The sequence below is a fragment of the Macrosteles quadrilineatus genome, unplaced genomic scaffold (genome assembly GCF_028750875.1).
Source record: "Macrosteles quadrilineatus isolate MER2022 unplaced genomic scaffold, UCM_ALF_1.0 Scaffold_7__1_contigs__length_78375512, whole genome shotgun sequence".
NCBI lineage: Eukaryota > Metazoa > Arthropoda > Insecta > Hemiptera > Cicadellidae > Macrosteles > Macrosteles quadrilineatus.
In genome coordinates this window covers 34,071,137-34,084,165 of record NW_026542600.1, presented here as the reverse complement: position 1 = coordinate 34,084,165, position 13,029 = coordinate 34,071,137, and the positions used below count along the sequence as shown (strand labels likewise).

At 31.3% G+C, this 13,029-nt stretch overlaps 1 protein-coding gene across 3 annotated transcripts in view; it reads left to right on the top strand.

Annotated features, from left to right (window-relative positions):
• Nucleotides 1–11,338, top strand: part of LOC128997790 (protein sex-lethal-like) — a 50,650-nt gene extending 39,312 nt beyond the window's left edge. The window contains exon 5 of one of the 3 annotated variants that reach the window (XM_054423485.1): nucleotides 9,385–11,338. In XM_054423485.1, the coding sequence (XP_054279460.1) occupies nucleotides 9,385–9,617 (233 nt within the window). In that variant the 3' untranslated portion in view covers nucleotides 9,618–11,338. The other 2 variants (XM_054423487.1, XM_054423486.1) reach the window with 2 other exon arrangements.
• Nucleotides 11,339–13,029: the final 1,691 nt, after the last annotated feature.

The following is a 13,029-nucleotide window of genomic DNA, read 5'->3' as shown; positions in this document are numbered from 1 at the left end:
CCATAATGATCTTTTCCCTACACCTTTCACTGAGTTCATGGAACAAATTGGACCAAAACTTGTTGAAATTCCCAATTATCTCCACCTGTTGGTCCAAAACCTGTAGTTGTTGTTAGACTGCCTTGGAACCAAACAGCGGTTATGCGATTATGGTTATTATCCAATGAATACAGAAAATCCCAGTAACTTTTTGCCTGTGCCAAATGTGAACAACCTCACTGTATAGCAGGACATAAATGTTGAAAAGGACATTTACATTAAAATGTATGTATTGATTAGGTTAGGTTTAGAATAGTAATTTGTAAACTGGAATGCTCTGTTTTTATTATTGTGAAACTGTTGTAGTCTTAAATAGCTTAGTAACTAACATGATGTTAGGTTAGACGAAAACTTTGTTGGATTAGCATCTTGGATTTCATTTCTTAAATGCATGACTTTTCTGTTCTTCTTATCCATTCTATAATTTAATTTATGTTAGGCTATTTACTTTAGTAATTCTTGCTACATTACTGTCACTCTTGCATTGAAGCATGTCGTTTGGTTACCGTTAGTAAGTAACCAAAATGTTGCACCAAGTTTTTTTTGTAAACTTTATTTGTTAAAAAAAATGTTCATGTTTAATACATTATTTCTTTTTAGTTTTCAATACTCCAGAACATAAAAATACAGTTTAATATAAATAAAAAGTAGTAGTTTTGTATGTAACAATACAAATCTTAGGGCATGATTTAAGTTGTTTGCTGGGTAGTGACTAGAATTTTCTGAGATCTTTTGTAGTAAATGTTGCATATTTTTGTTAATACATGAGATAAACCAATTTGTTTTGCATGATTCCTCTTTAGTTTTTAAATGCTCTCTAAAATGAATGAAAAATTAAATTTCAAAGTACAAAACAAAATGAGCCCAAAAATATTAATAAAGTATTTTATGACATTTTACTAAACCCTTACAATATTTTTGTCTGGAAATTCCCGGCATTCCTAGCAGGTATATACCACTAGTACAGGACAGATAACGATTAACCTAGAACAAATTAGTTCAAGAGTAAACTCTTCTGGAATGTGTTTGGGACACACTCCTTAACATTTCCTGAGGATTCCCAAAAAATCCCACTTCAGCAAAATCCGCCATCTTGGAAAATGGCAGAAAACAAATCAAACTTGCAAGGTTTTACGGAAAATGTTATAACTACAGATTTATTCGACTTATAATAGTCGTATGAAGCTCAAACTACTGTAAAGAAAGTTTACTTCAAGAAAATAACACATTTATTGGTACTTCATAGTTTTAATATATAATAATTGTAGCTTAAATACGATTTTTGTAATTTCAAATGTGTCTAGTTCATTCTTTTTCTGATTTTACGCTGTTATTACATAAAATAGGTATATACCACCCAGTTAGTAAAATGTAGTAGAGCTTTAAATTTCAAACAATATACATATGACTTTTATGATATTAAGCCAACAATCACGCCAATAATAAGAGATTGAATGCACCAGTGTGCGCAGCGCGTAGTGCCATGGGGCTCGGCACCGCGGCCGACCTACAACAATCATCCGCTAACCACTGCCGAATTCGCAGTCAAATATGTGGAAAACGTTGGATGATATGCAATTTTATACAACAATGCATTTTATTATGAACGAAAATATGTTATCACAATCACTAAATACTTCTTATATGATCAATGCTAAGTTTATTGGTTTTTGATCTGCAGGAACAAATTAATTATCAACTATGGTTTTTAAAAGACTTGCTGCCGAATGCTAGTGATGACAATTATACCTTATTACTTGGAATTTTGGAGACATTAACCATTACTTTGTCTTTACTAACCAGTTATGGCAAATGTACACAAAAATACTACTATAATAATTAATTAACGTATAATAAGATATTTTAATTGAACAGGGTAATTTTGTTTTATCTTTTCATTGTTAAAAATTTTCATTGTGTCTTGCCGTTAAAAACTGCCCCAAAATCCTGCAATAATAACGATACCAATACACTAGGTTGTGAATAAATGCTCTTTACTTTAATCTTTTATTTTTATTTTGGATTAATAAAAAAAATCTATTAAACAATTTTAATCTGAATTTAACATAAATTTACGTTATTTGTATAAATACAAGAATAGGCCCTAGTCATGTTAAATCTTTTGATATTTGATACAATAATTACTTTATGGTGAATAATGTGAATTTTATACAATAATGCGTTTAAAAAGAATACAACATAGATAATTTTATCAGACAAGACTGGGACTCATCACTGGCTGTGTATTCTAACCGGAATATGAATGAAAGATGACAGTGGGATTGGTTGTATGATATGTTTTTTTAATAGATGTATTAATACGACAACTGCCTTGATTAAACTACACACAGAATTAATATCATTCATGTAATCAATAAAGTTTAGTATTTTAAATTTTCTTTCTACTTTATTATTCCGGTTTTGAACTATGTTTTAATGTTTGTCTTAAATATCCTTTATAGCTGTAATAAAATTATATGTTTATTTTCATTAGTAAATATTGCTTAATGTGTAATAATAATTGGTATTAAAATTAAACTTATGCATAAAATCTGCGTCGCTTGGTTTCCTTATGCATCAAAACATTCAATCAAAAGTAAAGAAAATGATATATTCTCAACATATGGATAGGTACCGTTATTGTTACAGGTTACTGAAAAATAACTAATAATCAACATGAAGCCAAGTGATTAACATTATTTGTAAAAGCAAGACACGTTTTGAAAATTAAATAAAAAATGAAAAGATACTTTGAATCATTGTACACTAGATGTAGTATATGTCATTGTCTGATTTATTTAAAAACATTCAGGATTTTGGCTACTGCATTTTATAACCCAAACTCGAATCATGCAGAATCATGTTGTTAATTTGCAGATCAAAAACCAATAAACTTAGCATTGATCATATAAGAAGTATTTAGTGATTGTGATAACATATTTTCGTTCATAATAAAATGCATTGTTGTATAAAATTGCATATCATCCAACGTTTTCCACATATTTGACTGCGAATTCGGCAGTGGTTAGCGGATGATTGTTGTAGGTCGGCCGCGGTGCCGAGCCCCATGGCACTACGCGCTGCGCACACTGGTGCATTCAATCTCTTATTATTGGCGTGATTGTTGGCTTAATATCATAAAAGTCATATGTATATTGTTTGAAATTTAAAGCTCTACATTTTACTAACTGGGTGGTATATACCTATTTTATGTAATAACGGCGTAAAATCAGAAAAAGAATGAACTAGACACATTTGAAATTACAAAAATCGTATTTAAGCTACAATTATTATATATTAAAACTATGAAATACCAATAAATGTGTTATTTTCTTGAAGTAAACTTTCTTTAGAGTAGTTTGAGCTTCATACGACTATTATAAGTCGAATAAATCTGTAGTTATAACATTTTCCGTAAAACCTTGCAAGTTTGATTTGTTTTCTGCCATTTTCCAAGATGGCGGATTTTGCTGAAGTGGGATTTTTTGGGAATCCTCAGGAAATGTTAAGGAGTGTGTCCCAAACACATTCCAGAAGAGTTTACCTTTGAACTAATTTGTTCTAGGTTAGGGCCTTTTTTTGCATAACTGTCATGTACTACACAGGTAAAGCCTGGCAAACCTCAAGTGAAATTGATTCACCCGCTCGAGGTATTCAAAGGGTTAAATTTATTGAAATTTCAAGTACATATGCAAGTACTCACACGCCTTTGTCTTGCAATATTATGAGTATTATTGTTATTTTTTAAATTTACATTGTATACAGTAGAACCTTGATAATCTGGCTTAAACGGGTGGCGTTTTCCTAAACGGGCATTGAATTCAGGAAAAATATTGGATCATCGAGAGGCCATTGAATTAGTTAATTAAAGTTCACCATTAATGAATTTGAGAAAGCCAAAGTTTGAGCCAATGTTGTGACAAAATTTACAACAATAATTGTAGTCTAGGAGCAACAACCTTTTTTATAAGCGCAGGTGAGTTACTTATGTAAGTCCTGTGTTTCGTCCTCCGAATCACTTGCCAGTACTGTAGTTATGCAGTTAGGCACTGTGTGTGGTTAATCACTACATATTTACTATACAATACTCGGATATTAGGTTCAATAATTAAAGTACAGTTATGTATTTAATTTCCTTTTCAAATTGTTCTTATTAATTGTCCTTTGATATGAAATTACATATAGGCTATACTAATTCTTCTAGGCTATGATTTTTTCGGAAGTATTGAAAGGTCTGGATTATTGAGAGCTGAATTAGCAAGGTTCTACTGTATTTACAGTATTAAAGTTTGTTTTGTTTTATTTGCTAATTTTTAAATTAATTTACAGCGGAAGCAAACTTTGTAGGCGGGTTCTACCGGATAGTTGAAGAAACGTACAACCGGGTTGAAGAAATTTATCAAATTCTTAGAGAAGCCCATGAAATACAAATTGAAAAACACCAATTGGAAATCATCCAATCATTTGTTAACAATATCTCACCCACCTTGCCATAAATTAACATGAGGATAGTTGTCTTTTTGCAAAACATATAAAGTATAGTAAATTACAAGATAGTTATAGGCTACAGGCGACATATTATCGGACAAGTGCTTATGGATAAGTACTTAAGTTATGATAATGATCAAACAACAAAAGAATGTGTAGCAAACAAACTAAGGTTTGTTCAATTAATATTAAATAAATATTATGCATATAATATAATATTAAATATTTATCAGATATAAACAATTTTTTTACTTCTTTGAAGTTGTAGGTTAATGTACAAATAGTGCATTTTCTATATAGGGTTTATTTATTTGTCCGAACAACTATTTACCTGTTTTGATTAACACATTTTTCTTTACTAGATTAATTTTTCAAGAACAGTTTTGATTGTTAATAAAATGCATTTTTATAGTTTTTACTTGTTTTAGGTTTGCAAACCTTGTTCACATGTATTATTTTTAGATTTCATTGTTTCATTGGTTTGTCTTATTTTCACTTTCTGTTATGTGATAGTAATGTTGTTTGTGTTTCTATACTAACGTATTTTGCTAATTTGTGTAAGTGGTACTTTTTGTTTTTTGATTCTCTTATTAATTTACTATTTTTCTTGTCTTACATTTTCTTGTGTTAAATACAAATTATTGTGTTAAAAATAAATTGCTTCTTGTCCTTTATGATTTATAATATTTTTGGTCCAAGTTGTAATTTAATAAATGTATTAAATATATTATTGTGTTTTTTCCTTACGTGTAGTTCATATATGTTTCAGTTAAGATGATTTTATTGATTTTATACTTAATATTTTTGCAATTCATATCAAAGTCCATAACCTGCCATCAATGAAGCACCACCTTTACATTTACCATATTTTAATTTGCTTGCTGCACATAAACCATGCCAAATATATCAACATTGTATCAATATAATTTCATGCCAGTACATGATATTTAAACATTAACAATAAATTGTAATCATCAACTGATTGTTGACAATTCTAACACTCAAACTATATTAAGGGTCACTTAATAAAAGGGGGACAGGTTCACTATAAGTGTTTTTTATCAGTGTTGAATTTGTTGTTGTTCCAGGCATGAATTGTGATGGAATGTGCTTAGTTACTTTGCCAAACGCATCAGTGTTAGTCCCATTCATAATGTGAAGTGTCAATAAGCTGACGCAAAAGTTCATACATTAAAAAATCTAAGTGTTAGAAACTACTTTAAAAAAAATGAACATAAATTGATGAATCTATTGCCAAAAAAGGGCTTGATGATGAAATCATATCTATTGGATTAAAAAGCTTAAAAAATCCTTACATACAAAAGCTTTGGTGGTAATATGGGCCCAGTATAGTTTATGCAGCCCAAAGTGGCATGCAGATTGGAAACCTGGATATCTTATTTCAGTCCTCTGTGAAATCCAACTAAGGATGGTTCCAATTCAAATTGTAGTATTTTTTACTCAAAATAATGACTCTAATCCTCAGGAATTAACAAACATTCTAATATCATTGGGCATTTTGTGATATTGCGTTTATTGTTTTGAAGACAAATCTGGTTCAAAATGTATTCTTTGTCTGAATGAAATTGCCAAAGAATAAAGTAAATGTAAAGTAAAGTTAAAGTGATATTAACAAAGGTATGGGTGTTTCTATTAACAAATCTTGGGCCTCCTTTTCAGCTGTAAATTGTTTACTTATTAACATTTCCCAATTTTATTAACTTTCAGTTTGTCTTCCCAATGTAATCAATAAAATGTGATCACCTTCTGACATGTAATATACTTTTGCTTTTAATAGGGCTATGTATATAAATACCTTTTGCAGCCACTTAATAGTTTTACTGTTGATCTATTAAATAAAAATATGAAACAAAAACTGTATAAAACAGTGTTTATAACCATTATCTTCAGAATTGTTTATCCAAAACTGTTTCAGGTGGCTCGAAAAGTGCTTACATTGATTGCTTATTGGAACATTATATGTTGTGGTCATGTGCTGATGAATTTGCTTATGGGCAATTTACAAAAGTGGCACCAAGTGTGATAACATAAGATGCTTATTGGATTGTTGGCAAAATTAGCTTGCGAAAAGTGTTTGTTTGATTATTCCAGGTGGCATGAATGCTTTTACAAAAATTGCATTGGATCGTCATTGTAGGCAAATGCTCTTTCATAAAAATTTGTTTTTGGAGTTACAAGAAGGTGGGTTTGTTTGTAAAAATGCTATCTAAAAATTAAACATAGAGCCTAGCTTTTAAAATCAGTTTATTTTTTTATTTTTAAACCTAAGACTTATCTATTCAATTGTTTTGTTACCTACAGGTACTCTTCACTATACACTGTAGATTGTTTTTCTGGCCAAAAAAACTAGTGATGGGTCTGCTGCACTTTTTCAAAGTCGGTACCGGTATCAGTTCCTATCCAAAATCGGTTCTTGTTTCCAGTACCATTGGTACCTTATTTTAATTTTGTAGGATATGCTAGTTAATTTTTTTATTTTTAAAACAAAATATCCATACTGTATTTCAGTTTAACAGTATTTTGCATTAGTATTAGGTTGGTACTAAACTTAAAGGATTAGGAAAATAAAACTTATTTGTACAAAAAAACACACACTTAATAGCCAAACATATTCAAAACAAAATAATATATAATGTAGCAGAAGTGTAAAAAAAAATATTTGATGAATTGGTGATGTTGTTAATAACAAAATTTATCGATTCTCGATACCGATACCTAAAAAACAATTCTCAATACCGATACCATTTTTTAAATTGTTTTACCAAGTTTTCTGAATGGATTGGTTACTACTACAACATCCACTGTCTTTATATCTTTCTATTAAGTATTTTTGAGGTAGGCTATTAGGGATGTTTTTCAAGTAAAAAAATGAATGCAGCAATGAAACGTTCTAACTACCCAATTTCCAAGTGTAAACCCATCTTATCACATCAAACAACTACCATATTTAAGGTCCTAGGCCTATATAGAGGTGTGCCAGCCTGATATTTTCAGTCCGGCCAAACTCAAAGAAATATTGTGATAATCGTCGTATTCTGAGATTACTGCAAAATCTGAAATATCTTTCTCAATTAAATTACTGAAACATCATCACTGTTTTTAACGGTCTTGGCAACATCATGAATATCACTCACAGACGTGTAGACATCACCATCGTCTCCCGCCATCGTGGCAAAATCATGAACATCTCCTGTGGCCGTGTAGTCATCATCATGAACTCCGGAGGTCTCGGAAACGTCTTTATCATCGTCTGCGATCGCGGCAAAATCATGAACATCTCTTGCGGCCGTGTGGACGTCATCATCGTCTCCCGATATCGCAGTAACGTCATCCACGATTGCAGCAAAATCATCTTCCGTGGCCGTGTAAACATCATCATTGACTCCTGCAGTCACGGAAATGTCATTGTGTATAAGTCATCATCGTCTCCCTCGATCGCGGCAAAATCATGAACAACTCTTGTGGCCGTGTAGATGTCATCGTCGTCTCCTGGGATCATGCTGTCGTCATCCTCCATCGCGGAAAAATCATCTCCTGCGGCCACGGAAATGTCATCATTCTCTTGCGCGATAATGGCAATATCAGTAATTTTTCAGCATTATCGTACCGGTACCGACATTTGACGTGAAATACCGACCCATCACTTGTAAAAACCAATGGAGGTCTATTTATATACTGGCATATTCAGTGAAACTCAACTTAGCAAACCTTTCTATTAAAATTTAAACTTTTATATATGTTAGCTTCATACTCTAGATGAAATATGTGTAGGGGAAGTTAAAGAAAATCATGCTGTACGTATAGTGAGGTGTAAACCAAAACAAAAATCTTATTGCCATTGTGCTTTATTCATAACAACTTCAATGTGAATAGTAAAGACAACCTGTATTCAATCGAAACTTTAGAACCAGTTTCCAAAAATATTTTTTATTAAGTCAGGTTTGGACAAAAAAATTGTCGACTTGTTATAAGTGTTATACGTCGGCTTGTAAAGGAACCCTTATGTTAGGCCATATTTTAAACAAATTATCAAACTAAATAATAAATTTATTAAGTTTTTGAGAATATAGTATTGAGGGATATCCACTCTAACATAACATTATCTATGAAGTTGCCTCTTCAGGTCTTGATTTCTTAAGATCTTCAAGTGGTTAGACAGGCTATTGAGGATCTTTTGTCCCATGTAGGAAGGCTTCCGGCTGTATTGAGTTGTATGGTGAGCTGGGAGAAGGTAGTCTATAGCTCTTGGAGTGTTGTGGGAGTGAATATCTTCTCCTCTTGTTAGTTCACTCTGTTCTGTATAGTTAATCACCACAAGGATGTAGATTGAACGTCAGGCTTAATCTGCTTTTTTAGATACTAACTGTTTTATATGCCTCTTGCTTAACAGCTTGCTTCATGTTTTAACATTATAATGCTTAAAAACTCATATTAACTTGAATAACCCCATTTCAAGAAGCCTGGACTTAGGCAACTGATAATAAAAGTTCACTCATTCAACACACTTCCTAAAAGTTAACAAATAGGGTCGAATAAAAAATGTGTATCTTGAAAAAGTGTTTGGTTTTCAGTTTCCGACGGAGCTGCCCCTGCATGTGCTGATTCACCTGGGTGATCTACTGCACATTCCCTTGTCAAGCCTCCCATGAATATGCTGCTGGAGCACGGAACATCGTCTGTGCGACTTTAAACCGTTTTCATTTTGTCCTAAGGCACTGGTATCAAGAGGTGTTTTATTTCTATTTTTTTATCTTTGAATCTTAACATTTTCAGCCAGTGTGGAAGACATTTTTGTATGTGCTATTTTTTCATTTTTTTACCTCGCGGTTGTTATAGGGAGAGGTGACAGTCGGGGGGGCAGGGGCACCGGTCGTGGCGGACCGAGCGTTCGTGGAAGTCTGCGTGGTGGACGTAGCATCAACAATGCCAACAACTTCAACAACAATCATCTCGTATCTTACCCTCTACGGAACAATGCCGGTTTTGGAGCGTTAAGACAAGAGAAGATGCAACAGAGATACAATCCGCTCGGGTTTGGTGTCCCAAACAACGGATATGCAGCCTTCTAAAATTAGGCGTAAACATAAGTTGTAAATAAGCGCTTTAATTTAAGTTGTAATTTTTTTATGTGAACTGCCCGTCACTATGGACCTGCTGGTCTGTGCGGTGAAGGGCCGTTACAGTATAAGTAACATGGACAAGCCAGTGGTGACCACAACCAGTCTCAAACCAGCCCAAGATGCTACCACTGAACTTTACCAGTTAGTAATGTATAGTTGAAGTAGAAATTGTTTTTATATACATTTGTAAATATATCTTGGTAAGATAACGTTTTATAAATAATAGATATATGAAATCATTTATTCTTTTTGCAAATTTAATAATTTTTTTATCAAATCAATATAAAATTACGCCTGTTGGCAAAATAACTACCATACGGAAAATCCTTTTTAAGCACACTACAGAGTAAGCAGCTGGTTTCTGTACTCTTTGTATACCAGAAAGTGGTTTCTAGAAAGAGACCAATAAAGTCTGCTGTTGTAGTACGACACTTCCCCCAAAAGCATACTATGAGTTTCTTTAGTTGGCTCTAAATAAAGTTACACAATGAGTTTTTGTTAACATAATATGTAAATTTACATAAAACACAGATTCTTAAGGCACAATCTGTTTTATAATTCTCTATTGTATATAAAAAACTATTATATATCAACTATATTATTAAGAAGCATGATTAGTTTGTATAGTTTCTAAATAATTACCATGAAAGTATGCATTCTTCTTGAAGATCAACAAGATTATAAATCAATTTATTAATGTTGATTTGCTCATAATTTAGTATATAGCAAATATATATTTTTACATCAATCGAGTTTTCAATAGTCCTGTACTGATTGTATCAAAAAGGACACTACAATTTAAGGCTAACTGTGTTACAAATAATTTGAAAGCGAAAAATGTTTAAGATGAATTATTCAGTTTAAGAGTTATAATAATTTTATTTATGCAAGTTTAAGAATTTTCATTTCATTTAGACGAGTTAAAATTATAAAGCCTTGGAGAAAATTGTAGTCTTGAACCTGGACCTAGCTAAATTGTTGTACTACTAAAGTTAATTTACCTTAGGCTTTGAGTTTTCTCTAGGGTTATTTTTTGGTTATACACTATTCCCTTGCAATTTATAAGATAAGTTATAAAGGGTAAGAAATATTGACATTAGGTTTGTAAGGAAATAAGTTGTTACCTGGTCATTATTTGCATACTGTAAGCCTACATGGTTTATAAATTGTGCATTGAATTTGAAAACAATTCTAGCGAATTTCCCGTTGAGGGAAGAAGCAATTACCCTAGGTGGCACATTAAGATCCAAACCTGGGACAGATTTACTTAACCATCGTTAAACCACGAGTATGAAGATAAAAGAATTGTATTGAGTTTTTGAAATCAAATGTTTTATCAATATTTTTTGTTATGCCATTGCTTTTTTGGAAACATTCCACAGTTGAGAAATCTTTAAGCTGAGTTTGATTTATCCGTGGTATTTTGAGCGAGTCCAGGTTCGTCTCCAATTAGTTAAAGATTAATCAACAATAAAATGTTTTTTGAATTTAGTTTGTATTTTCTTCTTTTTTTTAGATAGTCATGTAAGTATATGTTTATTTTTATAACGGTCATTATAATAATGTTCAACTTATCTTAAACATCATTTTTGATTTTTGAAGGTAAAAATCTCTGTTACCTTTGTGTTATCATTGTGAATTTTGTAATAAAATTAAAAAAATTATGATTATGTTTGTATTTTATTACCTTTCTATTTTTATTTTTAAAAAAACTTTTGATTACTTTTGCTCGGCAATAAATGTCCCCGAATGGGAAGATGCAAACAAAGATTAAGATATAGTGGTCTTGGGACCCCACTTATTAGTCGGTTTGATTTAAAATAAAACACTTAAAATTCTTACCACAGAGTTTTTTTTTTTTTACCCGATTTGAAGTTAATGAAAAATAACAAATAAAGGCAGACAAGAGATAAATATTTAATTGATGATAAGCAAACTTATTGATTTTTTGAAAATACAAACAGCTGCTTAACGTTATTTAATCATTTGCAAAATGGCCAATTCTTAAAGGTTATCACTATAATAGATTTTACTCTCTACTTGATTAAAAGGTAACTAATAAAATCCCCCATTTTCTTTTTCCTTGAAGCAAATTCTTAAAAAATCTGTTCTGTATTCAAATTATCTTTATTTATATTATGTACAAAACGTACAATAAATAGTGTCAAGCTTATAATTACTATGTACAAATACTTAACCTGAACAAAAAATACAGAAAATAAAACTATCTATAGCTGTATACATTCATAAAAAGTTCATCTATTGAGTAGATGGGGTTTTCTATCAAAAATTCTTAAAGTTTTTGTCTAAACTATTTTTTATCCTTAATATATTTTATTTCATTTGGTATTATCTTTAAAAACTACTCCGGCATATGAGGGCTTATTTTTATACATTTCTAAGTTGTGTTTCGGTAGAACTATATTATTTTTGTTTCTAGTGTTGTATTGATGGGTTTCACAATGTGTTTTAAATTTTTTCTGGTTATTTTTTACATGTACAATACATTCCAGTACGTACAAACTTAACACAGTTAATAGTTTCAAATTGACAAAATGTTGCTTTACAGACTCATCTACATTTAACATTATTCTTATTGCCTTTTTCTGTAAAACAAGTATCTTATCTAAATTTTTTCTGGGAAGTGCCCAAGTGCCTCCATACACTACTATTGCATAAGATATAAGTGATTGGATATGGGAATGAAAAACTATTTTTAATGTTGCTAGGTCACTTAAATAAAACATTCTTTTCAAGGCATAGATTCCAGAATTTACCTTACGCACAATGCTTCCTACATGATGATCCCACCTAAGACATTCATCAATATGGATACCTAAAAATTTTGTACAATCAATTTGATTTATTGTGTTGTCAATAAAAATATGAGGGCTACACTTATTTTTGTTCTACTTAGTGCTGAAAGAAATAAAATTAGTTTTTTGTTAATTTAGCATTAATTGATTGTTTAAACAAAATTCTTGGATTTGTGTTAATTCTATATGAGCTGCTATTTCCAAATCAATCTGACATTTAGCAGATACAATAAGATTAGAATCGTCAGCATACTGTACGAGTTTAGAATTATATATTACATTGTTACATAGACAGTTTGGCATATTATTAACATAACAAATAAAAAGCAAAGGTCCAAGAATAGACCCTTGCGGGACGCCATGCTTTATACTTTGTGTTGTGGAGGGAATTTTTGAAATTATAGCGTTGTTTATATGACTGATTTATGTAAATTGCTGCCTGTTGGTGAGATATGACCTGAACCACTGCAAAGGAGTTTTTTGAATCCCAAGATAATGCAATTTCTGTAACAGCCTTTCATGTGATATACTATCAAATGCTTTGG